Source organism: Bos indicus x Bos taurus, chromosome 2 (assembly GCF_003369695.1).
Source record: "Bos indicus x Bos taurus breed Angus x Brahman F1 hybrid chromosome 2, Bos_hybrid_MaternalHap_v2.0, whole genome shotgun sequence".
Taxonomy (NCBI): Eukaryota; Metazoa; Chordata; class Mammalia; order Artiodactyla; family Bovidae; genus Bos; species Bos indicus x Bos taurus.
In genome coordinates this window covers 117657224-117673220 of record NC_040077.1, presented here as the reverse complement: position 1 = coordinate 117673220, position 15997 = coordinate 117657224, and the positions used below count along the sequence as shown (strand labels likewise).

The 15997-nt window shown below is 47.0% G+C and overlaps 1 protein-coding gene across 2 annotated transcripts in view; it reads left to right on the top strand.

Annotated features, from left to right (window-relative positions):
- Positions 1-13067: 13067 nt before the first annotated feature.
- DNER (delta/notch like EGF repeat containing) overlaps positions 13068-15997 on the top strand; it is a 392187-nt gene continuing 389257 nt past the window's right edge. For both annotated transcript variants that reach the window (XM_027515370.1, XM_027515361.1), the window contains exon 1: positions 13068-14186. In XM_027515370.1, coding sequence (XP_027371171.1) covers positions 13083-14186 — 1104 coding nt within the window. In that variant the 5' untranslated portion in view covers positions 13068-13082. The remainder of the gene's footprint in view (positions 14187-15997) is intronic.

Below are 15997 nucleotides of genomic sequence, written 5' to 3'. Positions count from 1 at the left end.
AGTGGGTTGCCATTCCCTTCTTCAGAGGATCTTCCCGACCCAGGGATTGAACCTGGGTCTCCTGCACTGCAAGCAGTTTCTTTACCATATGATCTACAGGGAAGTTCCTAAATAATAATAAAGTAGCTATTAAACACAGTCAAGGACATTTAGTTCTTTCTCAAGGGCTATGGACAACATTCTGAGCCATATACTGTGAGCTGTCTTATAGATACCAGAACACCAGGTGGAGAAGTTAACTACATCATGACCAGACTGTACCCAGGATATGAGCTTCCATAATTCTGAAAATTGGAAGTAAAGAAATGGGAACAAATGGACCCTGGAACATGAAGATTAACTGTACCTAAAACAGCCAAGCTGATGCTGATCAGACTCAGTTCAGTTCAGTTCAGCTGCTCAGTCGTGTCCGACTCTTTGATCCCATGGACTGCAGCACGCCAGGCTTCCCTTTCCATCACCAGTTCCCGGAGCTTGCTCAAACTCATGTCCATTGAGTCGGTGATGCCATCCAACCATCTGATCCTCTCTCATCCCCTTCTCCTTCTGCCTTCAATCTTTCCCAGCATCAGGGTCTTTTCCAGTGAGTCAGTTCTTCGAATCAGGTGGCCAAAGTATTGGAGTTCCAGCTTTAGCATCGGTCCTCCAATGAATATTCAGGACTGATTTCCTTGAGGATTGACTGGTTGGATCTCCTTGCCATCCAAGGGACTCTCAAGAGTCTTCTGTAACACCACAGTTCAAAAGGATCAATTTTTCAGTGCTGATGAGACTGCTGGTGACCAATTTGAAGATGACTCTTAGAGATGACTGTGGTGTTTCTGCATGTAACACCACCCACCCGCCGATTCTGTCTATAAAAGCTCTCACCCCGCTGCTTGTTGGTGAGCGGGGCACTGGGGAATAGTGGCCTTTGGACAAACATCTGCCACCCTCCCCCTGCTTCAGTTGCCAGCATCTGAAATAAAGCAAACTTTTCTTTCCACCAACCTGGCCTGTTTATTGGCTTTTGAGCGGCAAGCAGCCAGAACCCACACATTCTTTCAGTAACAATACAACAACACGAATCAGCCATAAGTATATATATGTCCCCTGCCTCTTGAACCTCCCTCCGCCCCACATCCCATAATCACCACTCTAGGTTGTCACAGAGCACTGAGTTGAGCTCCCTGTGTTATACATGAGCTGACCTTTTGGTTGGACTCTTTATCTCCTGGATGCCTCACCTTTAGCTCACGGATCTGCACCTTGTAACCAGTAAGATGCCCCCAGCCACCATCCCTGAGCCCTGCTCAGACCCCACAGTTTGCAAGCATTTAGTTCCATCCATGGTCCTTCGGGATTTATTCCCAGAATGTAAGCATGAGTCAGCACCAAGAAAAAAAATGTGGTTTTCTTTTTTCCTGGAATTAAAAAATATCCCATGGACCCTGGTGAGCATTCCTAAACACTGGATTTCTAAAAATTCATCATAATTGATAACCAGGACAATGATACAAAATCCTGAGCATTTCATAAAGCAGTGTAGTAAAAGCTGAAATTATGAGCATGCATTTAAGCAGTTTTCCATAGAAGAATGGGCGGGCTCACCTTGGGCTAATTTGTACATTCAGAAAAATGACTGAGCGTGTACTGTGTGCCTCTGACAAGCTGTCATGCACATATAAATGTTGTCTGGCCTGTGCCTATTAATTGCCATCTCGGCAGCAAGTAGAATCTTTGCTACTGAGTAGTTTTTAATCGGTCTGTGACATCTGTATCTAAACAAATTGGTTTAATCTTGAGAAAAATATCACAGTTGGTATGGCTCACAGTTACACTAATGTCCTTTAATATTCACATCTTTGACGGATGCTCAGGATATGTTCTATCCCCTGACACAGAGAAGGTCACATGATGCTGTGATGACATTGATGGTGACGTGGACCTACTGCTTCAGCTGATGACCAGGCAGTGACAGCCAGCCCAGGAAAGCTGGAGCGCTCAGGACTCGCAGAGAAAAACTCCTGCCATTTACCCACCCCTTAGCTTTTCTCTGTAACTTAATTAGATTCCATATAAAATAAATCTGCCTTCTCTTGTGCATTGTCAGCAAACACAGAATGTGCACAAGCCATCTTCTGAGTTGCTGATTTTACCTGGAGAGCAGTTAAACCTAAGATTTTCTAGATTCTTTTTTTTTCCCCCAAATCAACCTCCTCTTATTTCATTAGTGTCTTTGAAAAGATTTCTAACAGATACGCAAAGGGACACACTGTCCTTTTGATAAGAGCACAAGGCTTGCTGGGTAAGGACAGGAGTCCGAACCCTGGCACTATTTTTGGAAATTCGTGATAGGAAAGTACTACGTGGGCCTCATAAAATGATTTTGTGGGTTTAAAATAGTAATTCAAGGGTCAAATTTATCTTTACTGATAAAATAATCAGAAGTAGATAAACACTTTATGTATGGGACATGAGATAGAAATTAACCTTTAGCTATGCCCTTATTTAGCTCAACCCCATCACTTGTCTGGAGAAGGCAATGGCACCCCACTCCATTACTCTTGTCTGGAAAATCCCATGGATGGAGGAGCCTGGTAGGCTGCAGTCCATGGGGTCGCTAAGAGTTGGACATGACTGAGCAGCTTCACTTTCACTTTTCACTTTCATGCATTGGAGAAAGAAATGGCAACCCACTCCAGTGTTTTTGCCTGGAGAATCCCAGGGATGGGCGAGCCTGGTGGACTGCTGTCTATGGGGTCACACAGAGTTGGACACGACTGAAGCAACTTAGCAGCAGCAGCAGCAGCATCACTTGTCACTCAACACTGCTGGTAAAGGTGGCCCAACCACCCCCTAGTGAAGTATCCACTTCTCTACCTCCATCACAACACCCCTACCCCCCAATCGCCCCGCCCATTGTTTCCCCTAACTGCTCACCATCTCAGGAAATGGCAACTCCATTTTTCCAGCTTTCCTTGTGGCTCAGCTGGTAAAGAATCCACCTGCAATGTGGGAGACCTGGGTTCAGTCCCTGGGTTGGGAAAACCCCCTGGAGAAGGGAAAGGCTATCCACTCCAGTATTCTGGCCTGGAGAATTCCATGGACCGTACAGTCCATGGGGTTGCAAAGAGTTGGACACGACTGAGCACCTTTCACTTCACTCAGGACCCACATCTGGAGGTCATATTTGACTCCTCTTTCTCAATCACAACCCCCGGCCAGTGCATCCACAGTGTATCCATGCTGCAAATACATCCCAAATCTGACCATTCTCTCCGTCTCCACTGCTACGCTCCTAGTTTAAGCTTCCCTTTTCTGCTTCCCCTTGGGCTTCCCTGGTGGCTCAGTGGTAAAGAATCTGCCTACCAACGCAGGAGACGCAGGTTCAATCCCTGGGTCAAGAAGACTTCCTGGAGAAGGAAATGGCAACCCATTCCAGTATTTCTGACTGAGAAATCTTATGGGCAGAGGAGCCTGGCAGGCCACAGTCCATAGGGTTGCAAAAGAGCTGGACACGGCTAAGTGACTAAATAACAACAATCAAACAACAAGCCCTTCCCCTGTCTACTCTCCTTGGCAGGTAGTCTCTCCATCCACACTGATCTTCTTAAGATGTTAATTCAGTTGTATCATTCCTTGGCTTCCCCTCTGGAAGAAAAAAAAAAATTCAAGCTCCAAATTGTGGTCCACAATCCTGGTTCTCTCTAGCTCCCTCTTGTTTGTGTTCCCGCTGCCAAGTTGGGTTTCTTTTGGCTTCATGATCTAGCTCCTACAAATAAATACAAAGAAGCTAATAACACAACAGGCAGTGGCTCAGAGACTGAGTTTACTGCGCTGCAGAGTGTTGGCAATGGTCTTGGAGGGGGAGAGGAAGAGCTGGATTCTTCAGCAAATTTAAAGTTTGGTTTAAGGCAAATCTTTCAATGAGGGGCTTAGTGGGGATTGAGTAAGACTTGTGATACACCAGGATTTGGGTAGGTGGAAGCAGCAAGACGAGTATTTTGAGGCAAAGGGTTTTAGAGCTTGAAGTGTTGATGGGTTTTATTAAAGAATTGATGGATTTTTCAGGAAGTTTCTGTAATAGATAATCAAGTTATTTGCCTGGAAAGGCATGTCCTGGAATAGTAAAGCAGTGCATGGGAAGACAAGGAAATAGTGAAGTCTGTGGAGTCTACACTGCGATTGTAGGGTGTGTATATGTGTGTGGGGCTTGTTTCATGTCAGGTTCAAGCTGTGTATGAAGGTGGATGGTTTTGGTTCTCAGAATAACCAGCTCACAGAAAAGAAAATACACTTGTCTCTGAAGTATACAAAAAGATGTTAAGTTTGATTCATGATGATAAATACACGAAAAGTACACTGAGATTTCTTTTTTCACTTATTAGATTTTCAGATCAAAATGTTTGATAGAGTCTTATGATGGAGAGGAAAAGAGGGAATCCTACACATTTTCTCCTAATTTGTTTAAGTCATTAAGAAAAAAATCTTCCATATGGAACTGAAAATATGAAGTGTTTTTTTATGTCAGCAAAGCCAATGTGGGCGTTGCCATGGGGCAGTGCATTAGAGCTATATCATGGTGTTCTATTTCATGGTCCTGGAGTGAATTTAGGAGCAAAGGGGAGGTTTGGAATTGAACCTCCTGATTTTCAAGCCCGTAGATGTGGATTCCTTCTTGAAAACAGTCCTGTCTTCCAGTATAGGACATTTGTCATAATAACAGCAAGTTGAAACTAAAAACAATTATTGAGTTTAACATAATTCTCATGTTCTCAGGGGTCTTTGTGAAAAGATCTGACTTCCATTTGGTGGTAGTTGAAGTGCTTTATGAAATATTTATAGAGGAAAGATATGCTTCCTTGCTGTGTTTTTACTCAAGACTTCTCATTTAAACTTGCCCTAGATCAAATCAATATTAGAGTAATAATGTAAAAGAAATTAAAACTGTTTTAAACAGCTGCTAGAATAGTAGTTTAATTCAAATCAGGACACGTCTAGTGGGAAGAAAGTAAATGTGAGCATATCTTAAACATGGCATTTAGGAATTGTTCAATCATAATTCAGAGTGAAATAACCTGGATATATATGCTAAAATGGGCTTCTCTGGTGGCTCAGATGGTAAAGAATCTGCCTGTAATATGGAAGACCTGGGTTCGATCTCTGGGTTGGGAAGATCCACTGGAGAAGGGCATGGCAACCCACTCCCGTATTCTTGCCTGGAGAATCCCCATGGACAGAGGAGCCTGGTGGGCTACTGTCCATGGGGTAACAAAGAGTCGGACATGACTGAGGGACTAAGCACACAGCACATATGCTAAAACACTTCAATGACTAATTACAAAAAGGGTACTACTAATTAAAAGAGTAAGAAGTAGTTCTGGTACTTATGACTGGGATGTATGCAAATCATATTTATCCTTTGTGAAGACTCTTCAAAGGCACTTAAAACTCCCATGTAGTTAGTAGTACATTTTTACATTGCCTTTTGATTTGTTTGCCTCTTAAATGAGCTTCCCTGGTGGCTCAAAAGGTAAAGAGTTGGCCCTCAATGTGGGAGACCCAGGCTCGATGCCTGGATCAGGAAGATCCCCAAGAGAAAGAAATGGCAACCCACTCCAGTATTCTTGTCTGGGAAATACCAAGGACAGCGGAGCCTGGCAGGCTACAGTCCACGGGGTCACAAAAGAGTCAGACATGACCCAGTGACTTTTGCTTTCACACATTTAAGCAGGAAATACTGAGAGTGGAGGAAAGGCAGAAGGAGCCTTACTGCAAGAACATATGCTGTGGAACTCAGAGGACTGGGGTCTCACTCGGGCTCTGCGCTGCCCAGTCTGGAGCAGTGGTTCATTTCCTCAGTGTCTCCTCTTACTCCTCAGAAAAAATGGTCAAAATCCCATCCCATTTTCACATCCCATGACTCCTGCAAGGCAGGAGCAGCAGTGCATCTTACAAGGAAAGCAAGTGAGCAACAAAACTAATCCTTTCAGAGCCTCCGCCAACAATAATCAAAGCCCAGCAGTCACTGTGCACACACTACATGTTCACTCATACATATACATGATACATACATATAGTACATACATCATAGACACATGACATTGCATACATAATACACATCGAATATCCATACATGAGCGCTTTCCAGGTGGTGATAGCGGTAAAGAACTCACCTGCCAATGAAGGAGACTTAAAAGACGTGGGTTTTAATAGAACTGCCTTATGATCCTAGAGAAGGAAATGGAAACCTACTCCAGTGTTCTTGCCTGGAGAATCCCAGGGACAGGGGAGCCTGGTGGGCTGCCATCTATGGGGTTGCACAGAGTCGGACACGCTGAGTGACTTAGCAGCAGCAGCAGCAGTCTTATGATCTAGCAATCCCACTGCTGGGCATACACACTGAGGAAAGCAGAATTGAAAGAGACACGTGTACCCCAGTGTTCATCGAAGCACTGTTTATAATAGCCAGGACATGGAAGCAACCTAGATGTCCATCAGCAGATGAATGGATAAGAAAGCTATGGTACATATACACAATGGAGTATTACTCAGCCATTAAAAAGAATACAGTTGAATCAGTTCTAATGAGGTGGATGAAACTGGAGCCTATTATACAGAGTGAAGTAAGCCAGAAAGAAAAACACCAATACAGTATACTAATGCATATATATGGAATTTAGAAAGATGGTAACAATAACCCTGTATACGAGACAGCAAAAGAGACACTGATGTATAGAACAGTCTTTTGGACTCTGTGGGAGAGGGAGAGGGTGGGATGATTTGGGAGAATGGCATTGAAATATGTATAATATCATATATGAAACGAGTCGCCAGTCCAGGTTCGATGCACGATACTGGATGCTTGGGGCTGGTGCGCTGGGACGACCCAGAGGGATGGTACCGGGAGGGAGGAGGGAGGAGGGTTCAGGATGGGGAACACATGTAAACCTGTGGTGGATTCATTTCAATATATGGCAAAACCAATACAATATTGTAAAGTTAAAAAAAAAAAAAGACGTGGGTTTGATCCCTGGGTTGGGAAGATCCCCTGGAAGAGGCAATGGAAACCCACACCAGTGTTCTTGCCTAGAGAATCCCATGGATGGAGGAACCCGATGGGCTACAGTCCATGGGGCCACAGAGTCAGACACTACTGAAGTGACTTAGCATGCATGCACATCCATATAGGAAACATGCATGATATAGAGATGTGATGCACACACATCACAGATGCACACATATATACATGTGTACATACATATATACCATATATGTTTGTGTGTGTGCTCAGTCACTCAGTCGTGTCTGACTGTTTGCAACTCCATGGACTGTGGCCCATCAGGCTCCTCTGTCCAGAGGATTTCTCAGTCAGGAATACTGGAATGGGTTGCCATTTCTTCCTCCAGGGGATCTTCCTGACCCAGGGATCGAGCCCGCATCTCTTGAATCTCCTGCATTGGCAGGTGTATTCTTTACCACTGCACCACCTGGGAAGCCCATATACCGTGTGTGTGTGTGTGTGTGTGCGCGCGTGTGCGTGTGTGTGTGCGTGTGTGCGTGTGTGTGCATGTGTGTGTGTGTGTGTGCGTGTGTGTGGGCTTCCCAGGTGGCTCAGACAGTAAAGAATCTGCCTGCAATGCGGGGGACCTGGGTTTGATCCCTGGGTTGGAAAGATCCCTTGGAGAAGGGAACAGCTACCCACTCCAGTATTCTGACCTGGAGAATTCCATAGACAGAGGAGCCTGGCAGGCTATAGTCCACGGGGTCACAAAGAGTCGGACACGACTGAGTGACTTGCACAGCACAGCACACGCACACACACACACACATGCACATATATATTTATATGGCAGTATCTACCCTATATCAGACCTGCATTGCAGGAGATTCATATAGCAGATGCAGAGTGCAGTTTCAAAGCACAGGCTCTTCAGCCAGAATCCTCTCTGTGAGTCCTGGCCATTCTACTTGTTGTATGACTTTAGATCTTTTTCTAAATTTTCTGGCCTAGTGCAGTGAGCCTTTCTCATCAGGTTTTCTGAAAGGCTTGCACTGGTCAGTGAAGAAGCTGAGCTTGTCCACCTGGACACGACCATGAGGAAGAGTTGGCCCCAATCAGCACCCAACTCATGTGCTGCACCCCTCAGCAGAAGTCTTTAGATCTTTTACTTAATCTCATTGCCCCTCAATTTTGTCCTTTTAAAATTGGGCACAAATCCTGGTTTGTACCTCATTGTGCTAGCATTAGGATTCAAAGAGATAATATGTGAAATATACTCATATTAATGCTCATTACCATATTAATGGTACCATATTAACAGAAGTTAGTGATGGACAGGGAAGTCTGGCATGCTGCAGTCCACAGGGTCACAAAGAATTGGACACGATTGAGTCACTGAACCTAACTGACCACATTAATGGCTCTTATCATCCCATTTAATTCTCCCAACATCTTTATAAAGTATAATATTGGTTCAAAATATCAGAGACTTCTTGGGTGAGATGTGGAACTGGCCCTATAACCCAGAGGGCAAGGCAAAGCAGAGAAAGGAGTGGAGGTGGATCACTCTGGATTGGCCAATGGCAACATTAATAAGCAAGAGGAGGTACATATGAGGCCTGTCTTGAGCTCTGCAAGACCAAGTAGATCCGTGCACCCACCACTAGAATCTTCCAAGTTGACACAGAGGCCTTAACTCAGTTCAATTTCGTATTTGGTCCAGATGATCTCAACAGCACTTTACTCTCTCAAGTCTCTGTCTTTGAGACTTTGTGGCTTCTTGTGGGCATGTGGGGAAATATACTTCAAGGATAGGAGGGAGTAAGGAGCTATTGCCCTGTTCTGCTCAATCAGTGTCACATCCTCTTACTGACCTCCTCCAGCAAAGGTATTTCTGTCTCCATATCACGTGGCATCTGAAGGTCAAAGAGCCTAATTTGCTCGGCATCACTGTGGGTCCTGATACTACTGTTCTGGTCGGAGTAGGCAGTTTGGTGCTGTTCTCTATGGCAGAACATTGACACCAGGCAATGTGTCCCCTGTCTGGGTTGTGGGGCTGACTTTTTCTTTCAAGCTGACTCCAGGTTCAATCCAGCATCCAGGCCCACCCTCTGCAGGAGGCAAGAATGTACTGTGTAACCTTAGTGGGTAACTGAAAGTGGAAAGAGGCAGCAGTAATGACATCACCATCTACAGGCCACTCTGGTGCAGAGAGAGGCATAGGGTCCAACTTGCTGATGACTGCGGAAAACTTAGGTTCCTTGAATGTGGCGGTAAATGCTTAATCATTAACAGATGCATGTGGGCACACCTTGGAGCGACTGAGGGTCCATTTCAGAGTACCACAATAAAGTGAATATCACAATAAAGTAAGTCACAGGAATTTTTTGGTTTCCCAGTGCATATAAAGGTTATGGTTGCACTATACTGTAGTCTGTTGTGTATAATAGCATAATGACTAAGAAAAACCTCTATACATTAATTAAAAATACTTTGTTGCTGCTGCTGCTGCTAAGTCACTTCAGTCGCTTCACAGCGACTCTGTACGATCCCATAGATGGCAGCCCACCAGGCTCCGCCGTCCCTGGGATTCTCCAGGCAAGAACACTGGAGTGGGTTGCCATTTCCTTCTCCAATGCATGAAAGTGAAAAGTGAAAGTGAAGTCGCTCAGCCGTGTCCAACTCTTAGTGATCCCATGGACTGCAGCCTACCAGGTTCCTCCGTCCATGGGATTTTCCAGGCAAGAGTACTGGAGTGGGGTGCCATTGCCTTCTCCGACTTTGTTGCTAGAAAATTCTAAATATCATTTGAGCTTTCGGTGAGTCATAGTAATAGCATCAAAGATCACTGATCACAGATCGCCATAACAAGCACAATGATGAAAAAGTTTGAAATATTGCAAGAATTACCAAAGTGTGACAAGGATAGGAAGTGAGCAAATGTGTTAGAAAAATGATGATGCTGATTGACTTTTTTGAAGCAGAGTTGCAACAAACCTTCAATTTGTTAAAAAATGCAGTATCTGTGAGGCACAGTAAAGCAAAGGGCTTTACTTACTCATGAAATGAGCTCTGCCTGTATGTTAGTGCCTGTGGAGCTCCAGGTGAGCTGAAGGTGCTATACCACCCCACATAAGTGTTCCTGCTTGGACCTTAGTTCAAACCCTGGGAGGTCATACCAGGTAACCTTTGCAGATTGTTCTAAATACAAGAGTCTGAGTCTATGGACCATCACACCATATGTCAGGTCAGCATTCCCACGGGATGCTCTGGAGTTCAGAACCTGGGAACCTCACTATTACAATGAGAGTTGTTCTCATTGAGGCAAGTGATCCACAAATGGCTGCCTAGGAACCTGGGCTGGCCTGGGAAGATGTGTTTCTCCTGTTATGACAAAAGGCAAAAAATAAAAAGAATCATGTGTGCATTGGTTTGTAACATTTTTGTAGCATCTAAAGTATATTGAGTTGAGCTATCACTCTGGAGTAGATCCACGAAAAGAAATGAGCCAAATTGTTTCTCAAAAATGTCTCTGTTCCATCAAATTCAGAGACTTTGGAATCCATAACTGGATCCAGCCTTTTATCTTGCAAAAGATCACACTGAAGATAGTTGGTTGAGCTGCATGGCCCGACTTGTCCTGCCTTGACATTTTCTTGTGTGTGGTCTGGAGTTATTTAACATCACTGGGACGTAGGGGCTTAACACTACAATGGCATATGTCTTACACCATGATGTCTATTGCAGGTTCCCATTGCTTCACCATGTTTGCCCCTGCTAAGGGACACAGTCTCCAACTTTCAGAATCTTAAGGGTCACCATGGTCACGAGTCATGCACTGGATTTTATTTTAGTTTTGGCCACATGGCAGTTTGTAGGATCTTAGTTCCCTTATCAGAGATTGAACCTGGATCCCCTGAAGGAGAAGCACCAAGTCTCAACCACGGGACGCCAGGGAATTTCCACTGGATTTTAAAGGCTTCCGCCTGGAAGTGGTGTGTGCTATTTCCCCTCACATTTCATTGGCCAAGACAAGTCATGTGATTACACCTAACTGCAAGAGGTCTGAAAAGTACAACCCTACAAAGAAGTTCTTGGAAGGAATAGAGGTAAAAGTATTGGCAAATAGCAGTTAAGGCCAAACACACAGTCATTCATTAATATTCCTTTTTCTTTATTTTAGCTCAGTATTTTAACTGGTTGAAATATTTTTACATCTTGATTCTGATATGAATTGTATTCGTTGCCAAATTTTGAGAGTCTATGGCATTTCCCTAAAAACTTCCTCTAGCCTGGTAGTGATTTGCTGACTAGTACGTTCAGACTACAGTTGTTCAGTGGTTTCAAATCCACATTCTCCATGAGGGGATCTTGAGAAATTCTATCACATGGTTTGCTGAAATCTAGACATGTTATTTGGATATTTTGCCTTTGACTTACTAAAGTAGGATCTCTATCAAAAAAGGAAATAAGGTGACTTAGTGAGAAGATTAGATGTTTTTAAGTTTGGAATAATATGAACCAAAGGTCTGGATAATTGAACTTTGAGTTTTTGTTTAAACATAGAACCAGCATTGTTTTAATAACTATGTTAATAAGACATAGTAATATATTAGTTGGGCTCTTTGGTTAGGTATTTGGAGGTCTTGCAGATGGTTGGAAACTGTCAGCCAAACACTAAATCAACCTTCAGAACCAAAGAAAAGACCCATTTCTCCACGAGTGACAACAGCAGTAATAACAGTGAGAACACTGGCATGGTATTTAGTGTGTGGATGTTTTGCAGCCAGGGCACATAATACCATATTCTACTGTCCAGAAATAATTGCATAGTTCCTCTTACAATTAAGAGGGCTGGATTTAGTCTTTTTTAACTTGGATAAAAATGGTCTTGTACTGTCTCTTTCATAATATGCATTTTAAAGATAAAGACAGAGAGAATATATTTTTATAAAAGTTCACTGTTAGCTTGAAAACTCAGAAATCAGCATCCAGAAAATAAAACCAGTTACTTCTTTCATAGTTCAAAGTGATATGAAATTCACCCCCAAGAGAGTTGGTTAAGCAAAAATACAGCAAACTAAAGTGTGATTTTAAGTAGCTCACAACCTTACACCTCACTGTGTGTGTGTGTTGATGGAAAGGAATGAGCAGCACTAGTTCTTTATTCCAGAATTTAAGGTAAGAGTTTCAGCAAAGAATGCGACACTTCACCGGCACAGAAACACCTGAATGATGAGAGGAGTACCAGCAGAGGGTGCTGGTGCGGCACAAAATTAAGATTTTTTTTTTTTTTTTTTTAAAACAGGAGGTCTGGGCTAAAAGACAGCAGGTGTGAGGGAAATGTAATAACTGTTTGGGTCCACTTGGAGGTGTGAATTCTCCAGCTGCAGGCAGATTAGTCTGGGTTTCAGTGACTTGGTTTGTAATGGCCACATGGATTTTAGACATCTTCTAAAGCACAACCGCCTGACACTTGCTCCGGTGTCTGAGCGAGGTGGGGAGAGGCCGGGCAGTTTGGCTCCTGTGTTCACTGAAGACTTTTATCAGCCCCTGGCTGCTCATCTGTGGAACCTTCATGCTGGGTTCACGCGTCATCTCCACTTTCTTACTGGCTCAGCTTTTGCAAAACTTTATTTGTGTGGTCTAGAAAATTTGCCCGAACTGTTAATTCAGTTCGGGCAATCCTGTTAATCCCAGAGGGTCCCACTTTCTTTTCTCACATGGCCACCTTAAAGACAAGGTGACTAGCTCCTGGGAGCCCATCCGTAACAGAGGTTGTGAAAGGTCAGATGGGGAGACAAGGTGGGCTTCATCTCCTCGGCGGATCCTGACCGCCCAGCGGTAAAAGCACGAGTCAGCCTAACTTGGATGTTTAGAGGAGCCTCCCCTTCCCCTCTCCGTACCCCCTACCCAAGTAGGTCGGGAGGAACATTCCCTTTAACTCAGGGCTCTATAGTAAACCCTAGCAGGGCCTTCGTGAACATGCACTTCTGAACTGCTCTTTCAGAAAACCGACCGCGTCCTGGGCTGGGAGTCAAGTGACCCACTAGGGTCTAGTCCAGCCCGTCTGGGCCTCAGTTTCCTCCTCGGTTCAATGGCTGGATTGGACACCCTGATCCCGAGGCCTCTTTCAGCTCTCCCATGCCACAGTCAGACATTTCCGAGCGGCGCGGCCGGCTCCGCCCTCGGCAAAGGGCAGGCTCTCGGTCAGCACCAAGGACAGGGGCCCTGGGGCGCGCTGCGCAGAACTCAAGGTCACTCACTTCCTAGCCGGCCCCACCGATCTGCGGTTGTCGGGGCGCCGGGGTTGGGAGGCGGCGCGGGGGGGGCTGTGTGTGTCGGGAGGAGTGTTGTGGCGGGCGGTGGGGTTGGGAAGGAGCCCCGAGAACGAGATAAGGCCGGTCTCCGCTACGGCCTCGCAGATTCCGCGCCGAGGGGCCGCGGGCGGCTGCGGCCAGTCGGGCAGCTGCTCGTCCCGCGGCGGGCGCGCGCTGCTCGGCACCTGGAAGCCCGTAAAGTCCTCCCCGCGTTGGCATTGACCCCGTCCACCCCTCTTTTCTTCCCGAGCCCCTCGGAGCTCCCCGCCAGTCCCGCATCACCACCGCTGTCTCCTAAAGCCGCTTTTGGACACACCTCCGACTCTGACCGCACCCCTCGTGGCTGGGGGCCCCCTGTCGGCCTCTCTGCTCCGCCTGCCCCAACTCCTGGTTTGGGGGGAAGGGTACCCACCTCCCTCCCTCCCCTGCCCGCCCGGAGCCCCGCCCCCGCTGGCCCCGCCCACAAGCCCCGCCCGCCGTTGCCCCGGGAACCTCTCATCCCGCATCTGCAGGAGGCGCCCGGCCCCACCGAGCTGTGTTCTCGCCGCCAGCACCACCACTCCCGCCGCCAGCGCCGCCGCCGCGCCCCAGCTCCAGCTCCCGCTCCCGCGCCCTCTCCGTCGGCCATGCAGCCCCGCCGCGCCCCGGCACCCGCCCTGCTGCTGCTGCTGCTACTCGGCGCGGGGCCCCGCAGCGGCTGCCTGGCCAGCCCGGTGCCCGCCGCGCCCCTGCCCGTGCCGGGGCCATGCAGCGCGCAGCCCTGCCAGAATGGGGGTGTGTGCTCCCAGCTCCCTGCGCCCGACCCTCAGTCCCCGGCCGCCGCCGGCGAGCCCGGCTACAGCTGCACCTGCCCCGCCGGGGTCTCTGGCACCAACTGCCAGGTGAGTGGACGCGGAGGGCGCGGCGCTGGCCACTGCGCGCTGTCCAGTGCGGGGCTCCAGGAGCCTGACCCAAGCTTCTCCCTTTTCGGGGTGGGCGATGGAAGTGGCCTCTTGGCTCGCGTGAACGCGGACCCCTGGCCGACCTTGCAAGCGTCTCTTCTCTGCCTACCCTGGTTCTCCGGCCGTGCCAGCTCGGGGCTCTCGGGGCGCGCCGTTCCAGGGCCTGGTGGCTACCTTGGCTCTCATACTTCTGGTACGACCGTGAGCCGCCAACTGGTGCGCCCCTCTCGACCCGGGCCGAGCCACCGTCCGCTAGAGCCGGGTCTTGGTGCCCGCCCTAGCTGCAAAGAAGGGCCAGCCTGCGAGCGTCCCTGGCGGGATGTTCGTGTCCAGGTGACCCCTGCTCTTTGTCCCGCTGGACCCGAGGGTGAGCTGTAAGAGCGACAGGGAGTCGCGGGCTCCGTGCCCGGTGGTCGGGCATTTCCTTTCCTTTCCAATTCCCTTGAGGGCTCTGACAAGGCAGCTGGAGACAGAGAGGTCAGCTGCCTCCCCGTGGCCAGACCTTTCTGAGCTCAGGAGGAAGTGCTGGAGCCCTAGGAAACATTCGAGGGGACGTGGCGAGTGGGGCTTGGTGCGTAGCCTTCCCGGCCGACGCTCCTGGAGGCGCACGTTTGGGGCAGGCAGCCAGGCTTAGTGAAGCTTCGAGGAACCGTGGGGCCAGGGGAGGGACGAGAGATGGCCAGCTACTGCCTGTGGATTTGGGATTTCGAGAAGAATCTGGCAGATAATAAACGAGGCTGGTTTAAAGAATGTTAAAAGCTCGGTGAAACCTACTGACCTATTCACACCAACGTTTTCAGTAGGTGACTTGGCAGTCCTGGGTGTGCAGGTAGAAAAACCCCAAGCCTTGGTTCCAAGGCAGGGGCAAAGAGTGGATTTATCTGAAATGATGAAATTAAACCAAGTGAAGGTGGAACACTGTTGAGATCAAATGCTTTCTTCCCTCCATTTGGAGGGGAGGAGTTTATTTCATGTAAATCTAAGAGAATGCCCCAAGAGTTACTTGGAGAATGCTTAGCTGCACTTTTATTCCTGTGGTGAAGAGGCCACATGTGGTTTGATGTGATTTGATAGGGTAGGGTGGGTTAGGCTTTAATATTTTTTGGATAGAGGTAAATAGGACTGAGAAGCTTGACCCTGACAGACAATTTTTGCTATTTTCTAGAATTTTTTTTTTTTTCTGGGTAGTAGCAAATAGGGTCAAACTGACCCTATCTTTTCAGTTTTGTGCTCCTCTTCGTTAGCTGGTTCCAGTGAGCTGATGAGATGAGGATAAGGATGAAGAGGGGATAATGATGAATGTGTGAATGAACCTGGGAGTAAATTTGGGGAATGAGGACTCTCTGGGGAGATGCCAGCTGGAGCCATATGAGCCATTAGGACGAAATCCTGCTCACTGATCTCCCCTGTTGATTGATGATGTGCATGGTGTTTACTGGAGAAATGAGTTGCCTAATTGCTTCCATCAAACCACTCTCACATTTCCATGTCTGAAATCTGTCCTTGAAAGAAATAGTTGATTTGGACTCAGAGTGTAGTAGCGATGCACAGGAGAAGGTAGGTTAGAGTGCACATCAGTTTAAGTATATGGGAGGAAAGACTGAACATAGGGAATTTAACCCAACTCTGGGACTTATTCTTTTGGTAACTCTAAAAATATAAGAAATCTTCAAAAGAGAGAAAAACCTCTTTAGTTCTTCCTAAAGATGATTCACAGAGAAGCATAAATATTTTTTGTCCTAAAGTGGGGG